Source organism: Ailuropoda melanoleuca, chromosome 9 (assembly GCF_002007445.2).
Source record: "Ailuropoda melanoleuca isolate Jingjing chromosome 9, ASM200744v2, whole genome shotgun sequence".
NCBI lineage: Eukaryota > Metazoa > Chordata > Mammalia > Carnivora > Ursidae > Ailuropoda > Ailuropoda melanoleuca.
The window spans coordinates 75,762,843-75,785,897 of NC_048226.1; the positions used below are offsets into that span (position 1 = coordinate 75,762,843).

At 37.1% G+C, this 23,055-nt stretch overlaps 1 protein-coding gene across 3 annotated transcripts; it reads left to right on the forward strand.

Moving 5' to 3' along the window:
• The first annotated feature begins 277 nt into the window (after positions 1-277).
• EBAG9 (estrogen receptor binding site associated antigen 9) lies at positions 278-21,890 on the forward strand. 3 transcript variants are annotated; one of them, XM_034668484.1, is made up of 7 exons: positions 278-417; positions 6,545-6,642; positions 9,661-9,739; positions 10,502-10,660; positions 12,329-12,436; positions 17,050-17,141; positions 20,298-21,890. In XM_034668484.1, the coding sequence occupies exons 1-7, from the start codon at positions 373-375 to the stop codon at positions 20,416-20,418; spliced, it is 702 nt and encodes a 233-aa protein (XP_034524375.1). In that variant the 5' UTR covers positions 278-372; the 3' UTR covers positions 20,419-21,890. The 3 variants fall into 3 exon arrangements, with proteins under 3 accessions (XP_034524375.1, XP_034524376.1, XP_002931065.2); XM_034668485.1 differs by lacking the exon at positions 278-417 and adding an exon at positions 1,028-1,169; XM_002931019.4 differs by lacking the exon at positions 278-417 and adding an exon at positions 1,584-1,749.
• Positions 21,891-23,055: the final 1,165 nt, after the last annotated feature.

A 23,055-nucleotide genomic window follows, 5' to 3' on the forward strand; every position in this document is an offset into this window, starting at 1 on the left:
ATAGAATCATTTTAGAGCAAGAGTTATAAACATTCTCCTTCTTCCCCTCTTGGGGATAAACAAGGTCAAAGAATAGAAACGTGGTACAGATTGGAGTGCATGGGTGGGTGGATACTAGAAAGTAAGCGGGTAGATGGAGGCTGGTCAGGGTGACAGGATGACGATCGAGGTAGTCAAAACGTGGTACAAAAACAAGAACTGTTTTCAGTCTCTGACCATACAAACTGTCGCTTACAGTGGGAGCAGTTTTCTGAAAGCCTCTCGCCCACAAGCAAAGAACCCTGGCCTTTTCATAGCATACAGGATAAAAAGAAGAAAAAAAGAAACTTCAAAGAGAGAAGCATAAGATAAGGAAAATCTTAGTTTGGGAGAATGGCTAGCCTGCGCTGCGAGGGAGGAACAAAGGCATGGACGAGGGTAAGTGCCGAATTCCAAAGGAAATTCAATCAAAAGTTACTTGGAGGAAGCAAAGTCCCGAATTGAACTCAGCATTTCGCACCCCTTAAGTGGAGGAATGACTGAGATCTGGCCTACCGACAGCCAAATCACTATGAGGGAGCCGCAGCTCCCTCACTTTTGCGATCTAAACACTGCTTTCCCCAGCTCCCAGCAGGTAGGGGGAGTCTGTAGGTAGAACGAAAAGGGGCATGGTTGGAGCGGAGGTACTCTCCACAGAAAGTAGGGCAACACGGAAGGTGCCCAGGCACTTTGGAACAGAACAGTCCGTACAGCCAGCAACGGTCATAGAAAACCTACCCGCGACCGAGTCTCCGCCACAGCCACGCCAGCCGCCGCTCGCCCCGCCCCCCGGATCTCATTGGCTTAGCCCAGTCGCCGGACCAGCAGCCTCTCGTCTATTGGGCCAGACAGGACCTGGGCGGGGTGCGGAAGTGAGGGCCTGGAGACCACGGAGAACCGCCTTTCAGGAGGGCGAAGTGGGAGGGGCTGGGGGAGGGTTTCCCGAGGAGGGGGCGGCCATGGCAGCTGCGCGGAGGCAACGGCGGCTGCGACGGAGCGCGCGCCCGGCTTTGAATGAGCGGGGCTGGGACTGAACGGGCGGAGCGCGAACTCGAGGAAGCGACCGGCAGTGCGCGTGCGCGCGCCTTGTGTGCGCGCGGCCCGCGGCAGCTCGGAGCCTCCGCCGGGCGGGCGGGGAGGGGGAGGGGCAGGTGAGTGTGTGCGACTCGCGCGTGCCCACGAGGGGTGTCCCTCCCCCACTGCCCCCCGAACCCAACCTGGTCCTTGGGTGGGATGGGGGTCTTCTGCCTTTCCCTGGTCGGCCCTCCTCTTCGCCCCACACTTCCCGCCCTCCCACCTTTTCGCCCCTCCACCCAGTTTCTCCCTTCCACGGCCGACTGCCACTCTGGGGTACTGTTTCCGGGTCGGGGTGACCTCTCGGGTGAAGGAACTGCGACTGGGAGCGGGCCCCGGGCGTGCAGCCCTCACCATGCCGCGCTCACGCGTGGGAGACACGCCTGCGGGACGCGGGCGCAGAAACCCTCCAGTCCCGGAACGGGCCTCCAGCGGGGAAATTTGCCCGTTCTTCCTGCCCCTCCGCTACAGGCCTTGCTCCTTTCCAGATTTTTCCAAAATCCAAATTCCAACCTACCCTGCACCCACCTCCAGCGATTTAGAGCGTTTCACAGAACGCCGAGTGCATGGCGTCGGATTGTGTAACTTGAGAACACTCTTGCCTTTTTTCTCATCTGTACAGTGGGTATGATTTTATTTTTCTTCAGCCAATTTCAGGTGGGTAATCAGAAGTTAAAGCATTTTAGTTATGGAACTCTTGCCTTTTGAGTCATTCAGGAGATCTTAACTCTGCTTTCGTAAGAGTCTCGGTGTCACATATTCGAGGGCCTGCCTTTGAGTAACCAGAGATGGTACAGTCCACTTTACAACCCGCTCCCACATTCTACTTTTAGTTTCCTTTCTCCTTGGTTTTTCACGTAAGTGAGTTCAGGTAGATTTTATTTTTGGAGGCTTGTGATAGTCCTTAATCAGCTTGAAAGTTACAAACTGAATTTGAGGCTGTTCTGTACTGTACTAAAAACTAATACGGTTTTTAAAATTTTGGTATTGAAAAATTTCAAAAATGTATTTTTAGAATTACAACAATTGAAAACTTATTTACTGTAGTGTGTACTAAAAGATTTTGGCTTGGCTTGTTTAACGAATTGTAATATAGTGACTCTACTGAAAGGATCTTGCCGCAGTTCACAGGGAATTTACAAGAAGGAAAGATACATTTAAAATTGCAACTTGTAAGGTAGTGTTTTTTAAAATTGTAGGTGAATCTTCCTCACTTGATCTAGCAGAGCTCTCATTCCTGTTGATTTCCTAGAGAAGCCATTTCTCCAAAAGCCCTGAGAATAGGTTGCTTCATAATTCTGATCCTTTTCCTGCTATATCTCAAGTTTTTGTATCTTCCTCCTAATTTTAAAGGAAATTTTAATTTGAAAATTAGGTTATATTAGCCATTCTCAGTTTTAGAAAGTATTTTGAAGTAACCAAAGTGCACAGTAGCCTAAGATGCATACTTAAATTGACTACCTAGAGGGCATTTTGAAAATCAAACAGAGGCAATGAGTATAACATTAAAAGGTTTATCAAATGGGATATGGTATGGAGAGAACCTGGGCTTTGGGGTCAATCTCTTTAAATCTTGGGTGAGTAAATCCTCTGGAGCCTCACTATCAGCCTCATCTGTTAAATGGATGTAGTGGAACTTACCTTCTTTGTCCTTAGGATTCCAGTGATGTGATAGAAGATACATTGTTTAGAACTATATCTTGACCATATTGAGTGCTCAAGGAGCATTAATATCCCTTCCACAAATATTTGAGTACCTACTATGTGCTTGGCGTTGGCTAAGACTTAGAAATACCAAACTGAGCAAGACTGATTGGGGCCCTGTCTCCTTAGTCCCTTGCATTGTCACTGGCCTATGACAGTTGAGCAACAAATACAGGGTTTCTCTGTACTGGGTCAGTAATTTTTCCCATTACCCATGGTAGCATCTGTTAAGATAGTAGGTGCTGAATATATATATGTTTGTTGAATTGAATTGAAGCATTAAGTAACTGTGGGTCCCAAAGAATATTCCAGCCTGCAAATCAACGTAATTGATAAAATCAAAAGTGTTGTTAGTTAACTTGATTGCATTTTCCCCATTTCATTGCAGCTAGTTGAAAAATTTACTCTGGAAATTATAATATCATCACTGAATTAGTAAGAATGTTTATTGTTAAGTCAGATGTTCTTGGCTTTTGAATTAAACAGACCTAGGTTTAAATCTGAGTCATTGGGTGTGGGAACTTGGAAACATGTGCTTACTCTCTGTGCTTCAGTACTATGAAATGAGAGCAGTAATATCCATCTCATAAGATGGTCTTATGGGTTAAGAGACCTAATTTTTAAATAATGCTTGGCATATAGGAGCTGGTCAATAAATATTAGATCCTTTCTTTTGATAATCACAAAAGCAGATTTTCTGCAGAATGAGGATATTCTTAATTGCTAGGAAGATAATTCTATTCTGTTGTCAATAATAGTCCCATTTTCTGTTTTTCTTTTGGACAAAATTTTAAATATTTTTTCCAGTTACCATTGAAGTCATTCAAGTTGACAAATACTGAAATGACGCACAATACTATTTGTGGCAAGGTGATGACAGTGGTTACCAAGGCTCTATATGAAATTAATTTTCAACTCTGCATTCATGTATATATCCTGAGACCCACTGCTCTCCCCAGTCCTTAAATATTAAAGGTCTTCTCCCTTCAAAACTTCCTGATAGAGTATCTTCTCAGTTCTGTTCCCTTTTTCCCCAAGTGCCACATTCCATAAATCTCTTTCTGGCTATCTTGTTTTGTTTATAATTTTTATAAAAATTTAGCCTAAATTTTCATTTAGGGACATTTGCCTTTGTTTGGTTAAGAGTTTTATTCTTGACAAATCAGCTTTTAAGTAGAGCCTTTATTCATCATCTTAACTGTTCAGATCATTCTAGTCAAAATGAAGGAGTTAAACCTTTCAAGTCTTACTTTGCAGCTGATAACTGGAGGTACAAGATAAACGAGGTCCTTTGGGGAAGGATGGTACAGGGCAAATAAGGTATATAGAAGTAACTATAGTACGAAGTAGAGAATGTTAAGTGTGGTAAGAGAAAAATACTGGAATTAGGAAGACGTTATAATAGGGGCACCTGGGTGACTTAGTCGATTAAGTGTCCAACTCTTAGTTTCGGTTCAGGTCAAGATCTCATGCTTGGGTCGTGGGATCAGGCTCTGCGTAGGGCTCTGTGGTCGGCGGGGACTCTGCTTGAAGATTCTCTCCCTCTGACCCTCCCCACACTCACTCTCTCTCTCTTTCTCAAATCAATCTTAAAAAAAAATTTATAATACCCCACCAACAAATAATAAAGGCTTATGCTGGGGAGATTACAGTGGAAATAGGGAAGAATATGGGCCATATTAGGAAATGGAATAAGGGCTTTTGGCAGTTTGGACATAAGGGGCTAAGAGAAAGGAGAAGTCAAAATTGTTGCATTTTTCGAAACCTAGTAAACCACTAATCAGGGGTTTTTTTTTTGTCAGAAGTATTTAAGTTACTTGAATAGTGAAATTCTTAATTTTTTTGGTTCATACTCTTGGAGTCACTGTCTTTTACATCCTCAATTAGTAAGTCAACTCCAAATATAGGCATTCAGTAAATCATTGAGCTCATGTGGGGATATAATCTCAGTGTATGAGCATTGCTAAGGGAGCCTTTTGGAACTTCGTTACTGTAAAAAGTCTGCTTGGCCTTTCTACATTTGTAATTCTAGAAATAGAAAGATTGAGCTGTGTGTTTTGCCCTTCTTTGAAGGGAATGGCAGTAGTGGCTCTACAGAGTAATTAGGATCAGGTATCACAAAAGTTAACTATGTTTCCTTGCTTTCTGTTTTTGTGTTTTTTTAATATTTTTGTTTTGAACGTTAATATAAGGCATAACATGCAAACAGTATATGTAGTATACTGGTGTTGCTACTACTCAGATTGAAGTATAGATCTGTATGCCTATATAGGCATAAAGTTGTTTGTAATATTTTCTCAATAGCCTTTTAATATCTGCATACTCTCTGGTAATGTCACCTCTTATTTATGGTATTGGCTTAACTCTGTTTTAGGGACTTATATATTTTGGATTGTTGTGTGCCTTTGATTTACTGACCCTTTTATCATTATGAAAGGACCATTTTTATGCCTGCTAACATTATTTTCTCTGAAATCTACTCTTTGACATTGAAATAGTCACTTCAGTTTCTTTTTAATTAGTGTTAGCGTGGTATATTTTCCCTGTTCTCTTCCTGTCTGTTATTTGTTCCCCCTTCTCTTATTTTCTGCTCTCCCCCACTTTTTTCCCCCTCCCTTTTCTGTTGACTATATTTTGTCTCCTTTGTTCTCTTATTAGTTTAACTGGAATTTTCCCCTTAGAGAATATGATTTAATTGATTTACTGGAGTTAGACCCAGGTATCATTATTTCTTTAAAGGATCCCCAGATATGTGAACCACTGGACTAGATGAACTCTATTGTTATTTTCAAGTTATTAGCTATGTGACTTTGGGCAAGTTATTTGACCTCTCTTAATTCAATTTCCTCATCTATAAAGTGGGCATAATAAAATGTATCTAACAAAGTTAAAAATGTTTAAAAAGATTATGAATAGTACTGTTATGTTCATGTGGTTCAAACTTCAAAAGGTACAAAAGACTCAGTATGTACCGTTTTATGCTTTTTGCTTTTTGGTAGAAAATAAGTCATAAACAGGTAATTGAAGTTCAGTTAAAAAATATTCTGAGAATATTTCAAGAAGGTTTTTTTCCTCTCAACTATTGAAAACTTTAAAATCTTGTTTCTTGAATTGTCAGTATGGTTTACGCTTTAATTTTAAAGTTTACTGTTTATGGGGCACCTGGGTGACTCAGTTGGTTGAGTGCCTGACTCTTGATTTTGGCTCAGTCGTAATGTCAGGGTTGTGAGATCAAGCCCTGTGTTGGGCTCCACGCTTAGCACAGAGTCTGCTTAAGATTCTTTCTTTCCCTCTGTCTCCCCACCCCCTTTTCACATGTGCTCTCGCTCTCTCAAATAAACAAATAAAATCCTTAAAATAAAATTTGCTGTGCTATATTTGTGGTTTCTAAAGAAAAGTAAAAAATGTCTGATTTTCACAGCTCATAATAGGACCTTTCAGCGACTTTATTTATTTATTTATTTATTTATTTANCCTGTGTTGGGCTCCACGCTTAGCACAGAGTCTGCTTAAGATTCTTTCTTTCCCTCTGTCTCCCCACCCCCTTTTCACATGTGCTCTCGCTCTCTCAAATAAACAAATAAAATCCTTAAAATAAAATTTGCTGTGCTATATTTGTGGTTTCTAAAGAAAAGTAAAAAATGTCTGATTTTCACAGCTCATAATAGGACCTTTCAGCTTGACTTTAGAATGGGAATATAGCTTATGAAATCAGCTAAGTGCATTTATTTTTGTGCTTTTCCCACAGGTTTTGATTCCCACCATGGCTATCACACAGTTTCGGTTATTTAAAGTTTGCACCTGCCTCGCAACAGTATTCTCATTCCTAAAGAGATTAATATGCAGGTAAACAAATTTTATGTTCAAATTGACTTGTTTATCTTCTTGCTGGTTTTGGATGCCTTCATAATTACAAAAAGACAGGGCAGACTATATTTAAGCTAAATAACTTGATTATAGTATTCATTCATTACTGTCTGGTATTTTTTTATATATATTTTTTCTCTCCTTCAGATCTAGAAAGAGTTTCGCTTTTCATTTTTTCAAATTCTTACATCTTTAATAAAAATCATATTCTTATTCCTATAGAATTTCAGAAAAAAGCAAACCGATTTTCACTGTAATAAGTCAGTGTTTATGTACATAATTATTTCATTACCAGAATGTTTTAAGATGGTTAGGTGGAATTAGGAATAAGTATTTATTTATATACTATAATATGAATGTTGTTTTTATATTAAAAACTTGAACAGAAAAACCCCTCACAAAATAGTTGTTTTTTTTTTTTTGTCTCTTAGATAGTATTCCAGAATGTGGAATGTAGACTACTTAGTCCTAGTCAGATAAGTCATTCTGCTTCAGTTAAGTCATCCAAAGATTTGAATTCCTTCTATTTTGTCACACAACTATACCCTAGAGTTATAGTTCTGTACTTCTGTACTATACCCTAGAGCTATGTGCTGAAGCACTTCAGGGCTTCACATTAAACTCACAGGGGTATCATCAGGATATTTTTAAATATGTAGCAAAACATAGTGAATGGGATAGTCAACATTTGTCAAATGCTGCACAAACTACTAGCTCAAGGTAGTTCACATTGTAACATTAGATCGTGCAGCATTACTTTTGCAGATATTCTTGAATGTTTGAGATAAGCGTTTGTTTACTTGTATTTTTGGGGACTTATCTTTGCAAAGCTAGGATTTAGGCTGTAATTAAAGTAAGTACTGAACCAAAAATTAATGTGGAACAGAAAATGAGAATGGTAGTATCCAGTCTGGTTTCGAGTTTTGAGAGGCTGTGCCCTATCCAGTAGCCCCACACATATGTTCCATTAGTGATTATGGTTTTTTAAGAGTGAAATCAAAATGTTATTTTTCTTTATATGTAGTATTTTTGCAAATGGCTACTGTGTAGTTAGGACATAAATAAGTATTAAATTGTTTGGGTCTAACTACTTAATCAGGGGAACTGTTAGGTATTTGTTTTGGCCAGGGGTACTGTGGAGAAAAAAAAAAAGTACTGACACACAGAGGTAGGGTATAGTAAAACAGGAAGTAGAAGGCTGTCAGCTCTCTTTTTTAGCAGACTTGATTTAGAAGTTGTGCACAACACTTCTTTTCTTACCTTACTGTCCAGAGCTTAGTCATATGGCCACCTAGCTTCAAAGGAGGCCAGGAAATATATTCTCTGGCTAAGTGGCCATTTATAACTATTAAAACTCTGAGGATTAAGGACATTTATTGTTAGAACTAAAGTGATTTTGGATTTTAAAAAAAATGGGTCCATAGTATGGCAATGGGAATGAGTGGATGAAATAGAGTGAAGATGATCACTGGAGGAAGAAAGATCAAGAAAGAAACGGAAAATTTAGGTGACTATTGAACTTACCCAGGAAGTGGACAGAATTTGGGAAATAGGGAAAATAGTGAAGTAAGTGCTCAGATTGTCCAAGCATTAGGAGGAATGGCCAGAAATTGAAGAGGTAAAGTAGGATAAGAATGGATATTAATTGCCAGAAGGCTAGAGATTAACAGAAGATAAGTTATAAGTGTTTTTCTCTTTGCATATGTATTTTCTAAAACTAAAATACTTTCAGTAAAAGAAAATGCATTTGATTTAAAAAATATTAAGGACGGTTGTTGCCACTATAAATTTCACAATAATTGTGAATGTAAGTATATTTAGGATTGATTGTATGTTCACTTTATAAGCTTTCCTGATGTGTCAGAAGGAACCTAGATCATGTGTTCTGAAGTACCAGGTCCACATCATAAATTTAGTAGTAGACCATATTTTCTGTTTATCCTTTAAACAAAATATGATTTCTAATCTTGTAGTAAAAATAACTAACTTTACCAGTTTGCTGTAAGTGGATGCATTATAGATTATTTGAAATGAAGCAAGTGATTAATCAGTTATAATAGCTACCATTTTTTTTAGTGTCATATACTGGGCACTGTCTAGTATCTAGCTGCTTTAAATATGTCACTTAATTAAATCCTTACAACAACCCTCAAAAGTAGATTTGAATACCTACATTTTGCAGATGAGGATATTGAAGCTGAGAGGCCAGTTGATTCTAATTAGACTCATAATTAATAGAAGTAACATTTAAAACTATGGTTTACATAGTTTCCATAGCCCATGCTCTTAGCAACTGAGTTATGATGCCTATTTTGTTTAATATAGCGCTTCTCCTACTAATCCTTATCAATTACAGTTTAGTTCGACCCAGTGATTTCAAACTTTTTAGTAGTTTGATAGGTAATCTTACCAAAAAACCAAATCAGTAAAACAAACAAAAGCCAAGCCATCCAGGTTAAACGGCATAGGTGGGCGGCGCCCGTGTGGCTCAGTTGGCTGAGCATCCAACTCTTGGTTTGGCTCAGGTCATGATCTCAGGGTCATGGGACTGAGCTCCCTGGGGAGTCTGCTTGAAGACTCTCTCCCTCTGCTCCTGCCCCTGCTCATGTGCACGTGTGTTCTCTCTCTCTCTCTCTCTCAAATAATCTTAAAAAACAAAAACAGGCTAGGTGTCCCAGAGCTTCACCAACAGAGCATGGTTTGAAGGAATATGGTTTGAAATCACTTTGCATTTTTGTTTTTGTCTTTATATTCCTCCTGAGTTTATCTATAATCCTGAGTCCTAAGCCAAAAAGCAGTTTTGTTATCCTAAGATTTTAAACACATTTAAAAGATATTTGATGCATGCCTTTTTTTCATATTTTAATGAGCAACTTTTAATTATTAAAATAAATAATTGTAAAATTATAAAAGATCTTCTTTTATAAGCCTTCAGTTACTGTCTATAGTGCTTTTACCCATGATTGTTTTGGTAATTATGGAAATATTTTATTTTAGATCTGGCAGAGGACGGAAATTAAGTGGAGACCAAATAACTTTGCCAACTACAGTTGATTATTCATCAGTTCCTAAACAGGTAATTTGTTTTTAAGTTTGACTAAGTGCTCCAGAACCATGGTTTTCGAACTGGCCTGCAGATCATTAATTATAATTATATGTTATGAAGTTAATTTGATAGTCAGGTCAGCCTTTTTCTTGTTGTTATATTTTTTAATTGTAAAATTTTTATTTGGTTCCTCATAGTGTTTTCTGTTACTTTGCTGAGATTTTCTATTTTATTTTTCCATAGGTTTCAAGAGTGTTTGCTTTTGCTTGTTAAAGTATTTTTATAACTATTTTAAAGTCTTAGTCAGATAATTATAACATTTATATTAGCCTTCCATGCAGGTTGAAATTTACTGATTGTTTACTGAATAATTTTGGGTTTTATGGAGATTTTGAATATTATATTTGAGACTCTTATATAAATCCTGTCACAAATGTTTTTTTTGTTTTGTTTTTTAAATCAGGCAATCAACGCGGTTAGGCTTAGGATGCAAGTTTGAATATTCTTTCTGTGGACTCTAGTTCTAAATGTCAGTTCAGGTTTTAAAGCATTTGCTTTTGTTTCGTTTTCTGTTTTTTAATGGATAGAACCAATTGTCTAACTTTTAGTAAAAGTAAGTGTTTTTTTAAACTTTGATCTAGTTTTGGTATGTGTTATAAAATTTATATTTTCCTGTTGGTCAAAAAGTTTGAAAACCAATGTTTTAGAAAGCCTGTTTTTCTAATAAATGACGAATGAGATGTTGATTAGGTCACCCCTTTGTGGCTAACACTCTTGATGGATTCAATGTAGACCGATGTTGAAGAGTGGACTTCCTGGGATGAAGACGCCCCCACAAGTGTAAAGATTGAAGGAGGCAATGGGAATGTAGCAACACAACAAAATGCTTTGGAACAACTGGAACCTGACTATTTTAAGGACATGACACCAACTATAAGGAAAACTCAGAAAGTATGTAAAAGATTTATGCTTTGGGAGGTTAAATAATTAAACTGCTTTTCAGATTCCTGTATTTAAATCAGACAGTATAATTAGTATTTGTCAGAAAGCCTATTTCTAATGATCAATTTGTTGTGTTTTCTAACATATTAAACAAGTTTATATATTCAAGTGACCTAGACATAGATCTAGTAAGTTGTACTACCAAATCTTTTAAAGTTATTTTTGCATTTACTGAAATCCAGCTGTAGACCAGATTCTAGACTGCAGTCTCTGCTATAGAGGCTAAGCTGATTAAGGTAAAGTTCTGACCTTGAAAGAGTTCACAGTTTCGTGATGCCTACAAACTGATAGGTATGGTTTCCATTGTTTATAACCATTGTAAAACTGATGCAGGACTCTCAGAACAGAACAATTGTTGTGGGCTTATGTTAGTCATCCACACTTTACTTAATCCCTTTTGAGTTGGATATGTAAGATCACTTAAAGGTAGAGGGAATTTTTGGAAAAAGAACAGTTGCTGAATATTTTCCTTTTTTTTTTTTAATCAAAAATAGTACGTGTACTTTTTAAAAAAAAATTTAAGTCAAAGAACATAGAAGAGCTTATAATGAAAAGCAGCAGACTTCTGCCCCATCATTCCCCATAGCCAGTTCTACTTCTCAGAAGCAACCACTGATAATTTTTCCCGTTAAGGCTTATAGTTGGTTTTTTTTTTTAAATCATATCTATATATAATATGCTTATGTTGCTGTGCCTTGGTTTACCAATCATAGACATTGTCCACTGACTTCATACTATGGTAGATGAGGGTTTATTTCATACTACCCTCACTGCTCTTCCCCCTCTTCCAAATATTATGATGCTATTATTCCAGTCTACTGTACTAATCACTCAGCTATTTAAACAACAACAACAACAACATACTTAGAGTTCCATTTCTGGTTCAGTCATGCATAGAAAATATTTCTTAAAAATGAACTTTATAAAATGACATTATTTATTCCACCTTCCCTGATAGGGTTTCTCACCCTCTTCTACCTCCCAGCCAATTTCAGCTATAAATTTATTTTTACAATTTCAAGGCTGGTAACATTTACATTCTGTAATCAGGATTGTTTTTGTTAAGTTGTCCAAATGTCTCAGTCCTAAAGAGCATAAAGTTGTGTATTTTGCAAGGAATTTGAGTGTCTTAGTAGATGAATACCTTATATTTTGAAAGTATATTGCTGCTCTTAAGAGGAACCTAGAATATTACGATAGTACATTAATAAATTAGACTGAAAATGTTTACGCTACAAAGCTAACATTACTGCCTTGAGAAAGTTAATGCATTCATTGATAACCACACGAAGAGAGATGATTATACTTTAGTAGGATGTGACACATGTTCTTATTTAACACGGTGACTAAAACAACTTATATTTTGTGGGTCTAGAGAGAGAAGAGGAAAATTTGTTTTTTTAGAAAAAATAAAATGGAGTTTTTCTTAGTATGTAAGTGATTTGTTTGACAATTGCTTAGAAATTTTGATACTCTTTACAGACTTAAAAAATCTTTACATTATAAATTTTAAAAGAAGAAAGGGCATGTTTGAAATAATTATAGAATACTTTGGTCACTTATTTATCTTGTCTGTTTTTATATGATGCATAAAATATTCCTATAATTCTCTTTCAGATCATTATTAAGAAGAGAGAACCATTAAATTTTGGCATCCCAGATGGTAGCACGGGTTTCTCTAGTAGATTAGCAGCTACACAGGATATGCCTTTTATTCATCAATCTGTAAGTACGTTAATGATATATAGGCAAGGGTTTGTTTTTACTTGTTTTCTTAAAGAAAGAAAATCAAAATGAGTTGAACATAATATTTGTATTTCTGTGCTTTGAAACAGGCTTAACAGATGAGAGACGTTAATCTGGAGTTTTGCCAATCTTATCCTTTTATGAGATTGTAAATTACATCGGCTACTAAGATCAGAGTCCCACTGTACACATAAAAGATAAATACAGTATGTTACTTACAAATGTGACCTTTAGGGGCGCCTGGGAGGCTCAGTTGGTCAAGTGTCCAACTCTAGATTTTGGCTCAGGTTGTAACCTCAGGATTGTGAGATTGAGCCCCGCTTTGGGCTCTGTGCGGAGCCTGCTGAAGATTCTGTCTCTCCCTCTGCCCCTTACCGCTACGTGCATGCACACACGCACTTTCTCTCTTCTCCCTCGCTAAAAAAAAAAAAATTAAAAAATGTGACTTTTAAAGAGATTACCACTGAAATTTAAACTTAAAAGCAGGTTATTTTTAAATGAGTCATGAATTGTTTCCCTAGTAGACTATATTTACATTTAAAGTATTATTTGACTTGTAGTAGGTTTGACTTAAATGCATCACTTTGAAGGACAAGAGTAGTGAGGGAAGTATATACCTGTGGTTTTCAACCTTGGAAGTATCTCAGAATCCGCTTTGAATTTTTTCAAAAACACCAATGTCCAGAGACACCTGGGTGGCTCAGTTGGTTGAGTGTCTGCCTTAAGCTCAGGTCATGATCTCAGTGTTCTGGGATGGAGCCCTGCATCGGGCTTCCTGCTCAGCGGGGAGTCTGTTTCTCCCTGTGTTCCTCCCCACTGCTCGTGCTTGTGCGTGCTCTCTCTCTCTCTGTGTCTCTCTCTCAAATAAATAAAATAAAATCTTAAAAAAAAAAAACCCCAACTTTCAGTCTGACACTCTAGAGTAGTTATAATTATCATCAAAGAACTCTCCATAATTATAAAAAAAAAATGTCCAGACTTCTCCCCAGATCTAAGGTTAAGCATGTTTTGATTGACTAATTATTGACTAGTAATTATTGATTAATTTATTATGTTGTCATTATATGACACTATTATATAACAACCCCACTGTTAGTGGCTTAAAACAATAAACATTCTTTATGTCATATAGTTTCTATGGATCGGGAATCCAGGAGTGACTCAGCTGGGTGGTTGTGGCTCAGGGTTTCTAATGAGTTTCCAGACAAATCATTAGCTGGGGTTGTAGTCATCTGAAGGCTTGACTGGAATTGGAGGATTCATTTCAAAGGGGCTCACTTTCCATGCCTGGCAGATTAACGCTGGTTGGTTGCATGAAACCTCAGTTCCTTGCCATGGGCCTCTCCATAGGACTGCTTGAGTTTCCATACCACATAACCACCAGTGGTCCCAGAACAAGCAATCCCCGAAAAAGAGAAGGCATGCAGAGGTGAAGCCACAATGCTTGTTTATGACTTAATCCTATAAGTGACACACTCACCTCCATGTTATTTTATTCATTGGATGTTGGTCACTAAATCCAGCCCATATGCAAGGGGAGAGGAATTAAGCTCTACCTCTTGAAGGAAAGAGTGCCAAAGAATTTGCAGACATATTTTTAAACCACCGCATCTGTCTGTCTTCTTAGTTTAAACTTCACAGGTGCTTCAGAGGCCCCCTCTTGCCAGGAGACCCATGTTTATGTATGTTTTTAATTCATTGTTCAGAAATAATCCTACTAATGCAAGACAGGGTGCTTGGGGCTAGTACTGTAGTGGAAAGTAAGAAAAACAGGCAGAGTCCTTGCTTCTTTTGAATGCATTCTAGTGGGGAAGGTGCAGTATTAAATAAGTGATCAGACATAAATAATGCAAATTTTGATAACTCCTATGCATTTATTTTTCTATTTTTAGTTTTTTTTAAGATTTTATTTACTTATTTGAGACAGTCAGAGAGAGCATGAGTGGAGAGAGGGAGAAGCAGACTCCCTGCTCACTGTGGGGCTCGATCCCAGGACCCTGAGATCATGACCTGAGCCAAAGGGAGACACTTAACCAACTGAGTCACCCAGGTGCCCTTACTCCTGTGCATTTATATCATGCTATGAGAGCACAATAGCACCAAAGATATTTCTCTAAAACAGCCCAGCATGTTTAATTTTTTATTTTATATTTCTAAATTTTATACTTTATTTATATATGTTTATCCATATTGGTAAAGTGGTTCAGACTTTTCCAGGGAATTAGTAAATGTCACTTACTTGTAATTATAAGTTTTAATAATACTAATATAGCTCATTATGAAGTTGTAAATATATAACTCCCCACAGAGTTGGAAAGGGTAAATAGGGTAGATGGAGAATGTCTCCAGTGCTATTTCCACATAGTTTCCTCCCAGCAGTTGCAATAAGCAGGCATCACTTAGGAGAGAATGGTAACTGCTGCACTTTGTTCTCTACTCCGAAAATATCTTACCACCCATTCTACCAATTAGGTTCTTCTTTTAAATTCCACATTCTATTTTTTTTTTTCTGGAGTTTCATCGTTTATATTATTGTGATAGCCTTTTATACTAAGGATATTAACATTTTTCTGTCATCTTTTACAATTTTTTGGTTTGTTGTTGGCTTTATAATTTGTTTTGGATATTTTTGATGGGCAGATGTGTTTAGGTTTGTTTGTTTGTTTGTTTTTTAAAAGTAGGCTCCATGCCTAGCATGGAGCCCAGTGCTGGGCTTGAACTAACAACCCAGAGATCAAGACCTGAGCTGAGATTAAGAGTTGGACACTTGGGGCGCCTGGGTGGCTCAGAAGGTTGGGCGTCTGCCTTAGGCTTGGGTCATGATCCTGGGATCAGGCCCTGTGTCGGACTCCCTGCTCAGTGGGGAGTCAGCTTCACCCTCTCACTCTGCCTGCCCCTCTCACTATCTCTGTCAAATAAATAAATAAATAAATAAATAAAATATTAAAAAAAGAAAAAAGAGTTGGACACTTAACCAACTAAGCCACCCGTGTGCCCTGTGTTTAGTTTTTAGGTAGCAAATCTATCCATCTTATACTTTAAAACTTTTTACCTTGGAAGGCCATCTCTACTAAAGGATCAGATATCTCTCCATTTTTGTGGTTTTAGTTCACTTTTTTTATGTCTAAATGTTTTATGTACAGAAAGTCAAACACCTCAGTGGAAAAATGGATACATTTACAAATAAGAAATAGACATTAGCCTGATTACATGAAGAACAGTTTGATCTTATTAGTTCTCAAAGAAATCCGAAGTAAAATAACAAGACACCATTCTCAAATCTTTTTTTTTTAAGATTTTATTTATTTGTTTGACAGAGATAGAGATAGAGATAGAGACAGCCAGTGAGAGAGGGAACACAAGCAGAGGGAGTGGGAGAGGAAGAAGCAGGCTCCCAGTGGAGGAGCCTGATGCGGGGCTCCATCCCAGAAAGCCGGGATCACGCCCTGAGCCGAAGGCAGACGCTTAACGACTGAGCCACCCCGGCGCCCCACCATTCTCAGATCTTAACCAATTAGCAAAGAGGAAAGAAGGCTATTATCAGTATTGACAAAGGTACAGGGAAACAAGACTTCCACCTGTTGCTGTCAGTAGGATAAGTTGGTATAACTTTTCAAGAGGGTCATTTGTATTTTGGTTCAGTGGCTTGAAAAATTTTTTTTATTTAAGTGTTCTACTTTTAGAGACTTACATTAAACAGATAATCAAAAATACACTAAAAAGTTTTAACAGAGGATGGTATTACGTTTATGATTAGGAGGAGAAAACCACACATTTTAATGAGTTTTAAGTGTAAGTGCTCAAAAGAAAGTATAATAAATCTATTCATAGATTGATGCCAGTTATTTTATGATCATAGTCACTTCCACACCTAACTAAACATTCCAGAGTGAGCATTTTTATTGGTTTGTGGAAGAAAAAGTGAACTTTCAGAGGTCTAGCCTGGGGAATAGTGGAAAGTATAATGGAAGAAATAGTGGAAGCCTAGCTTACTGGGATCAGGTAAGTGGCACAGGCAAACAAAGCACAATATGGAAGTACTCTGGTAAAGAGTAAATTTTGCCTGATTCGTTGTTTTTGCCTTGGACCCACCTAGGAAGAACCACTGAAAAATCTGTAAATGACTTGTGCTTAAATGAAAATGACTGCTGGTTTGGAAGCTTTGGGTCCTCCGGTTCACCTTAGCACAGAGTAGTTAGGCATCTCTAATTCCATCTCCAGTCAGTCTCTTCTCTTGCCCCCACCCCCACCCTGTCCTCTCACTGAAAAGAGAGAAACAGAAAGAAGGAATGTTCTATTCTTGTCCATTCCAACTTAAAGTAGGCAGAAAAAAAAATCCGTATAAAACATAAAATAGGAAGAAAGCTGTACCTGCCCAGGACCGTTGGGTACCGAAATAAAGTCATTTGTCACAGGAAACAGCTCAGTTCCAGGCCACCAGGGGCCCGGTCATCTGGGCCTTGTATAGGACATGAAGAAGACACAGGAGTGACAAGGTCTGAGTCATGTTATAAAAGATACTCTTCTTGACTGCTAAGTGGAGAAAGAGGAGCTCTTTAACTATCATAATTTTGTTTTATACTTTGTTGTAGCCTGAATTAGGTGACTTGGATACCTGGCAGGAAAATACCAACGCGTGGGAAGAAGAAGAAGATGCGGCCTGGCAAGCAGAAGAAGTTCTGAGGTATTGTAGTCATACTTACATTGCAGCTTCAGTAGAAGAACTCCATTTGTTCAGTTTGCATTTGAGGTCAAGAAAGCTTATTCTGCCAAAAGTTGTGTTTTTCTTCATTCTTTCTTCCTTAAGCTGAGATAATATAGGATTTTTCTTTTTAATTTCAGACTGCATATACTAATTTTACATGATTAAAACATCACAGAAACCAAGAATTTAAAGCATTATAGGAACAAAAGAGTTACCATTATTAATGGCACATGAGATCTTCTGTATATACACATCATATTATACTGTTTGCTTTATATTACATTCCCCATAGTTAGTTATCTTTTGAAATGTGAGCCACCACTTTATATTCCTCTAGGTCAGAAATTATCCCTTTATTTTTGTTTCCCCGTGTACCCAGCACATTCGAGTGGAAGTAGCTTACATAGAGCACTCTACATTTGTATATATAGCTCCGTTGATGTACTCAAAAGCCTTATGAGGTAAATAATATGTCAGGTACTGTCTGTGCTACAGAGAAGAAAATCATTCCTCGGGTCTTCAAGTTTTGTTTTGTTTTGTTTTGTTTTTTTGGTGTTTATGTTCTTATTTCTTTGTTTTTATGAGTAATAAACTTAATTCTTGCGTTAGGTCAAAGAGTAAACAGAATATTGACCCTAAAAAAGTATATGATCATCATCACTGGTGAAAAGCTCAGATGTTTAAATGTATCTAAGTCTTTTTTATTTATAAAGATGATATAGTAATACACAGTGATGTAAGTTTTTTTTTTTTAATTTAAAAGATTGTTTTTATATTAGGGGTAGAAAATAAATAACAACTGATTTCGTTTTGTTATTTTCCCTCCTGTGTTCATTAATTAACTACAAATACCTTGAACAGCCAGCAGAGGGTGCAGTTGAGTTAAGGCTGACTTTTTTTTTTTGTCTTGTCTTTCCTACTTTCAGCATTTTTTTTTTTTTAATTTTATTTATTTATTTGACAGAGAGATAGCCAGCGAGAGAGGGAACACAAGCAGGGGGAGTGGGAGAGGAAGAAGCAGGCTCCTAGCGGAGAAGCCTGATGTGGGGCTTGATCCCAGAACGCTGGGATCACGCAATGAGCTGAAGGCAGACACTTAACGACTGTGCCACTCAGGCGCCCCTCAGCAATTTTTTTTTTAAACAGGGATGTGTCACTTTTTAAAAGTCAGTAAAATTATGAGAATTTTAAATATTTAGTTTTTATTTAGTCATTATTCACTGTAAAAGAAGTACTTTTAAAATTGTAAACAACATTTATGTTGCAAGGATCATCAAAAAAAGATAAGTTATCTATTTCTTTTACTCTTTTTTGGATAAATCATAGATATAGAAGTCTAAGTTTTTAGAACATTTTCGGGGGTTCTAGTGATTTTTGTGTCAGTAACCGCAGGATAAAGGTGGGGTCTGTTCATTCTGAATCCAGTAATCTTAATGACAGCACTGTAGAGTTTATGAGTTCACAAGTATCTTAACACTGAACTGTACCAAAACCTTTTTTCCACGCTACCCTCTTGCACTCTGAACAAAACAAGATAAAAACAAAAAACAAAACCCCAAACCTAGTGTTTTATGTTATCTGACAGCTTAGGAGAGGGAGCCTATCAGTCGGTAGTACTCATGCTTCCTGCTACAAGTTGCCTCAGTTAGAGTCAGAGAGACACGGAGGACTCCTGTGCTGTCACTGTTCCCAGAGAAACACTGTGAACTTTGGAAGCGTATTCACACTGCATGTCCGCTCACTCCATCTGTGTCCCATTGCCACTTTAATATTGCCAGTACCAGAATCGGTAAAGTTAAGGAAGGAGATTCTGATACTTCAGTAATTCCAGGTGTGTATCTGGAGAGGGAAAACAGATTTGTCTGCAGTCATCTCTAAATTGCCTCATTTTCTAGGAACATAAACCGTTGATGTTAACACTTTAACTAGTTACCCAGTGAAAGCTTCATTATCTTACTTGTTTGTAAGCTAGCCAGCTCTTTATATTCCTTTTCCTAGCTGTCTTTTTGCCACTTGCATTTTGACTTTTTTTAGGGAGATTATCAGTTATGCTGGGAAGTGATCAGAGCTAGTGAAAAGTAGATTTCTTTTAAACTGTTCTTCTGAAACTTAATTGATGAAGGTCAAAATATTGCCTAAAGTCTCTCTACTTTCTCGACTTTTGGTCATACACAAGTCTGCTCACTCCCACTTATAGATATGATGAGAATGGTATATACGTTCTGCTCACCAGAGTCCGCTTTGAGCTGTCCCATACATAGGTAGTCCACACTGGATTTTTCTGTTTTATAACCTCGTGTTGCCCATCCCATGCACAACTGTGGCCTCAGCTTCCTTCCTCAACCTTGCATGCTTTTTCACTGTTTTCTCATGCCTTAAACCTTAGATCCAGGATCAGCGTCTGTTCTTTGTCCTATCTCGTCACCCCCTGCTACTCCCACTCCCCCCCGGAAGTCAATCAGTAACGAGGGAGAGGCTAGTGGTTTTAGCTCAGTGGAGTCAGGGAGGGGCCGCGGAGGATGGAGGTATCTCATAACGGATAATCAGCAAGTACCTACCATTCGGCCCCTTGCTCAATAGAGCTGGCCAAATGCTAATCCTTAAATAGATTTCTAGCTTCCAGTTGGAAGGCTTGTGTTATGTTTCTGTTTTCTTTGTGCATTGTGTTCTGCACATCTGTGTTCTTAACTCCCTTTAGCAGAGTGTTTCTAACTATTGTCATAACAGGAGATTTAATCCTCAACATCAGGCTTTTCAGAATGGTATCAAAAAGAAGGTGTGGTCCAATGGAGGTAGTGTTTTAGTGAAAATAATCTGAAGAAGAGAGATGAGAAGATGTGGGTTCTTCTCCTTGTACTTAATCTTATGACTTTGGGCAAGTCACTTAGCCTTTGTGCCTCATTTTACTTATTTGTAATATAGAGACAATGCTCTTTTATTTTGCAAGTCGTGTTCGAAGGATTAAAAGAAATAATGTTTTTGAAAATCTTTGAAATTTTCAAAACACTGAGGAGAAAGATTTTTCATACTTACATTTGATGTTAGTAAAAAGGCACCGCTGTTTCTTTCTGGAATTTGCCATTTTACCTGTGTGGTATTTCCTAAAAGTAAAAATAAGAATATGTTTTTTTTCAGGCAGCAGAAGATAGCAGACAGAGAAAAGAGAGCAGCAGAACAACAAAGGAAGAAAATGGAGAAGGAGGCACAGCGGCTAATGAAAAAGGAACAGAACAAAATTGGCGTGAAGCTTTCATAACAAATGTTCTTCACATGTCATAGTGCCAGTAGGAGAGATGTGAGCGCTACAAGTCAAGCAACATTTATATGGATTTGAGAATATTTTCAGAATACAAACACATTGCTTGATTTTAATGCATTCATCAGACCATCTAGGAGACCAGGATTCTCTCAAAGTACCTTGAGCTCTTAGTGATTGAGACTCAAAAAAACAAAAAAGACCTACGAGGCAATATTTTTTTCAACATGCTCCAAGTGTAAGACAATTGTTTGCTGTAGAGAAATTATCACAAATGGAATATACCAGTACCTCCTCTAGCTAGTGTTTCTAGCTAAATAAATGGGTGTAAATAATTTTATGGCGGGAAAGAATTCTGCTCTATATAATGCTTTCCTTCATTGTGCATAATGATAAAATAAATAATTTTAAATATTCCTTTGTTTCCATGATTATCTGACCTAACTCAGACAGACTGCAGGGCTTTAACCTCTTTATTTTTGTTGTCAGAAGCTTATATTGGAATACATTTCTTCTAGTTTGAACTGGTATTGTTTATGTTTAATATGACGTTAAGGGACTTGATGACTTCGGTTTTCAAGAAAATGGCATTAAATGCAATAATTTTATTTATCATAAAGTTTTTATACATCATTGTTTTCTTTTAGATGGTGTTGTAATGGTATACATATTTGTAATTTATACTGCATGTATAAACGTTGAAAATCAGCAAAAATGACAAATTTGTTTTGCATTATTGTAACTTGTGAGTTTTAAAAACTAGTATTAGTAGTTTTTTCCTTTTGTTGTACATTTTAAGATGTTACAGTGTTTTAAGTAACTTAGTCCCTCCCCCCACAAAAGCCATTAATTTATAAACGCAGAAAGCCTTTGGTTCTAATATTTCAAAGCTTTCAGATGATTTCTGTATCAATTTTATATATCAGACATAATGCAGTTTACTGTGTTCTTGGCTAAGATAATGTTGATTCATTAAATTTTGAACTGAGATAGGAATAATATTTTTATTTTGGGTGTTGACTGGCTCTAAAATAGTTTCAAGGAAATAGGTACATACTGTGTTCACAGGAAAAAAATAGATTTGATAGTTCAAATCCCATTAATTTTTCCTCCATGATTAAAATACATTCAGACTGATTTTCTATGGCTTTTGAATTTTTAAAGATTTTTACTTTCATAAAAGTTGTTGCCCAAAGTTAACATTCTGTGGGGTTTTTTAAGTGTCCTAGATACGCTACTATGCTAATAACTACTGCTTATATGTTTGAATTAAAATGATATTTCATAGTAAAATCACAGCCTGTATAGTGAGATCACCCTAAGTCTTTAGCCTAAGCTCCTAGACTAAATGTGATTGTGGAATCTACTTGAAATTTAACTTTGGTAAAGATCTGCTTTTTACAGTCCCAAGCCATATTTTCAGTTGTCATGTTTATTAGAGTTTCTGCTAATAAACTTCTGATTAAATAGAATTAGACTCAGATTTTTAGTAATAATGTATTCCCTTCCCTTATTTGTATTTATTTATTTTTAGTTATGGGACTGCTACATGATTTCTCTAAATTTGGGGTTCATAAAGGATAACCTCTCCTTTAGTACAATAAAGTTGACTGCTTTTCCCCAGTAGTTGACAAATATTGAAGTCTACTTTGGTCATGACTTTCATTATGTGGGATTTTGTTTTTTGTTGACTTTATTCTTTTTGTTTGATTAGAAGTAAAGACTGGTTAGAAATTTTTGTTTGATTAATTAGAAATATTTTTTTAATGAAAAGAATAAATAGCAATTTGGGAATTTTTTTTTTTTTACCTCTGTTGATATGTAAACCGAATTCCTGTGTTAAGTTGGGTGTAATATGGTCCCAGAAGAAGTTGTGAAGTTAAATACCTATGATAAACACTTCATGGTAACAAACTGACTTTTAGCTTTGAAATTTATAGTTTGCTTTTGTTTTAATTTTAATTAACATTACCAGTCTTAGAAGCCTATTAGTAAAAATAAAGAAGAAATATAGGTAGGCATAGATAGAATTAGTGAAGTGCTACCATTATCTGAATTGTGCCTTTCATGTATTGAGATACCAAGTGATGTGCGGAATGTGAAACTTCGCGTTTTGTATCTCTATGTATGGTTTCCACTCTTACTAAGCTGTAGCAGCAGATATCTTCTAGTTGACTTTCGGTTCTTTTTTAGTAGCATATTTAATTGATTCAACATTTTAGAACTGAGAATTTAAAATTCAGCAACTAAATTCCTTAGTTTTGACATGCACTCACCTCTGGCCAGGATGGTGACTGTTCTTTTAGATGAAGATTTGTGGTTGTGAAGGTGATAGCTGTAGAAACGGGTATCTGGATGGAGCTTCCAACACCACGCTATATGCTACTGGTGTAGTGCAAATCTAACCTTGGCCAGTGTTCCAAAAAGCCTGTTTTGTCACTAATTATGTAATTATACTAAAGGGAGGGTCTGGGCCAGGTATAGCTAACACATGTCTTGTTTAATCCTGTATAGTTCAGCTTTAAACTAATCTACTGCCATGATTTCCACAGCTTGTAGCCCCTTGTTCAAAAGAAGTCTTAACGTGTGTAAGCGAGTTACTGTGGTGAGTAGTTTTGGCTGAAGTAGCTTTGGCGG

Excerpts from the sequence above, each read along its gene's own strand:
- EBAG9 (XM_034668484.1), top strand. The coding sequence starts at position 373 with ATGGCTAGCCTGCGCTGCGAGGGAGGAACAAAGGCATGGACGAGG. Across the intron at positions 9,740-10,501 it reads ATTCATCAGTTCCTAAACAG|ACCGATGTTGAAGAGTGGAC; the intron begins GTAATTTGTTTT and ends GATTCAATGTAG. Across the intron at positions 12,437-17,049 it reads TGCCTTTTATTCATCAATCT|CCTGAATTAGGTGACTTGGA; the intron begins GTAAGTACGTTA and ends ACTTTGTTGTAG.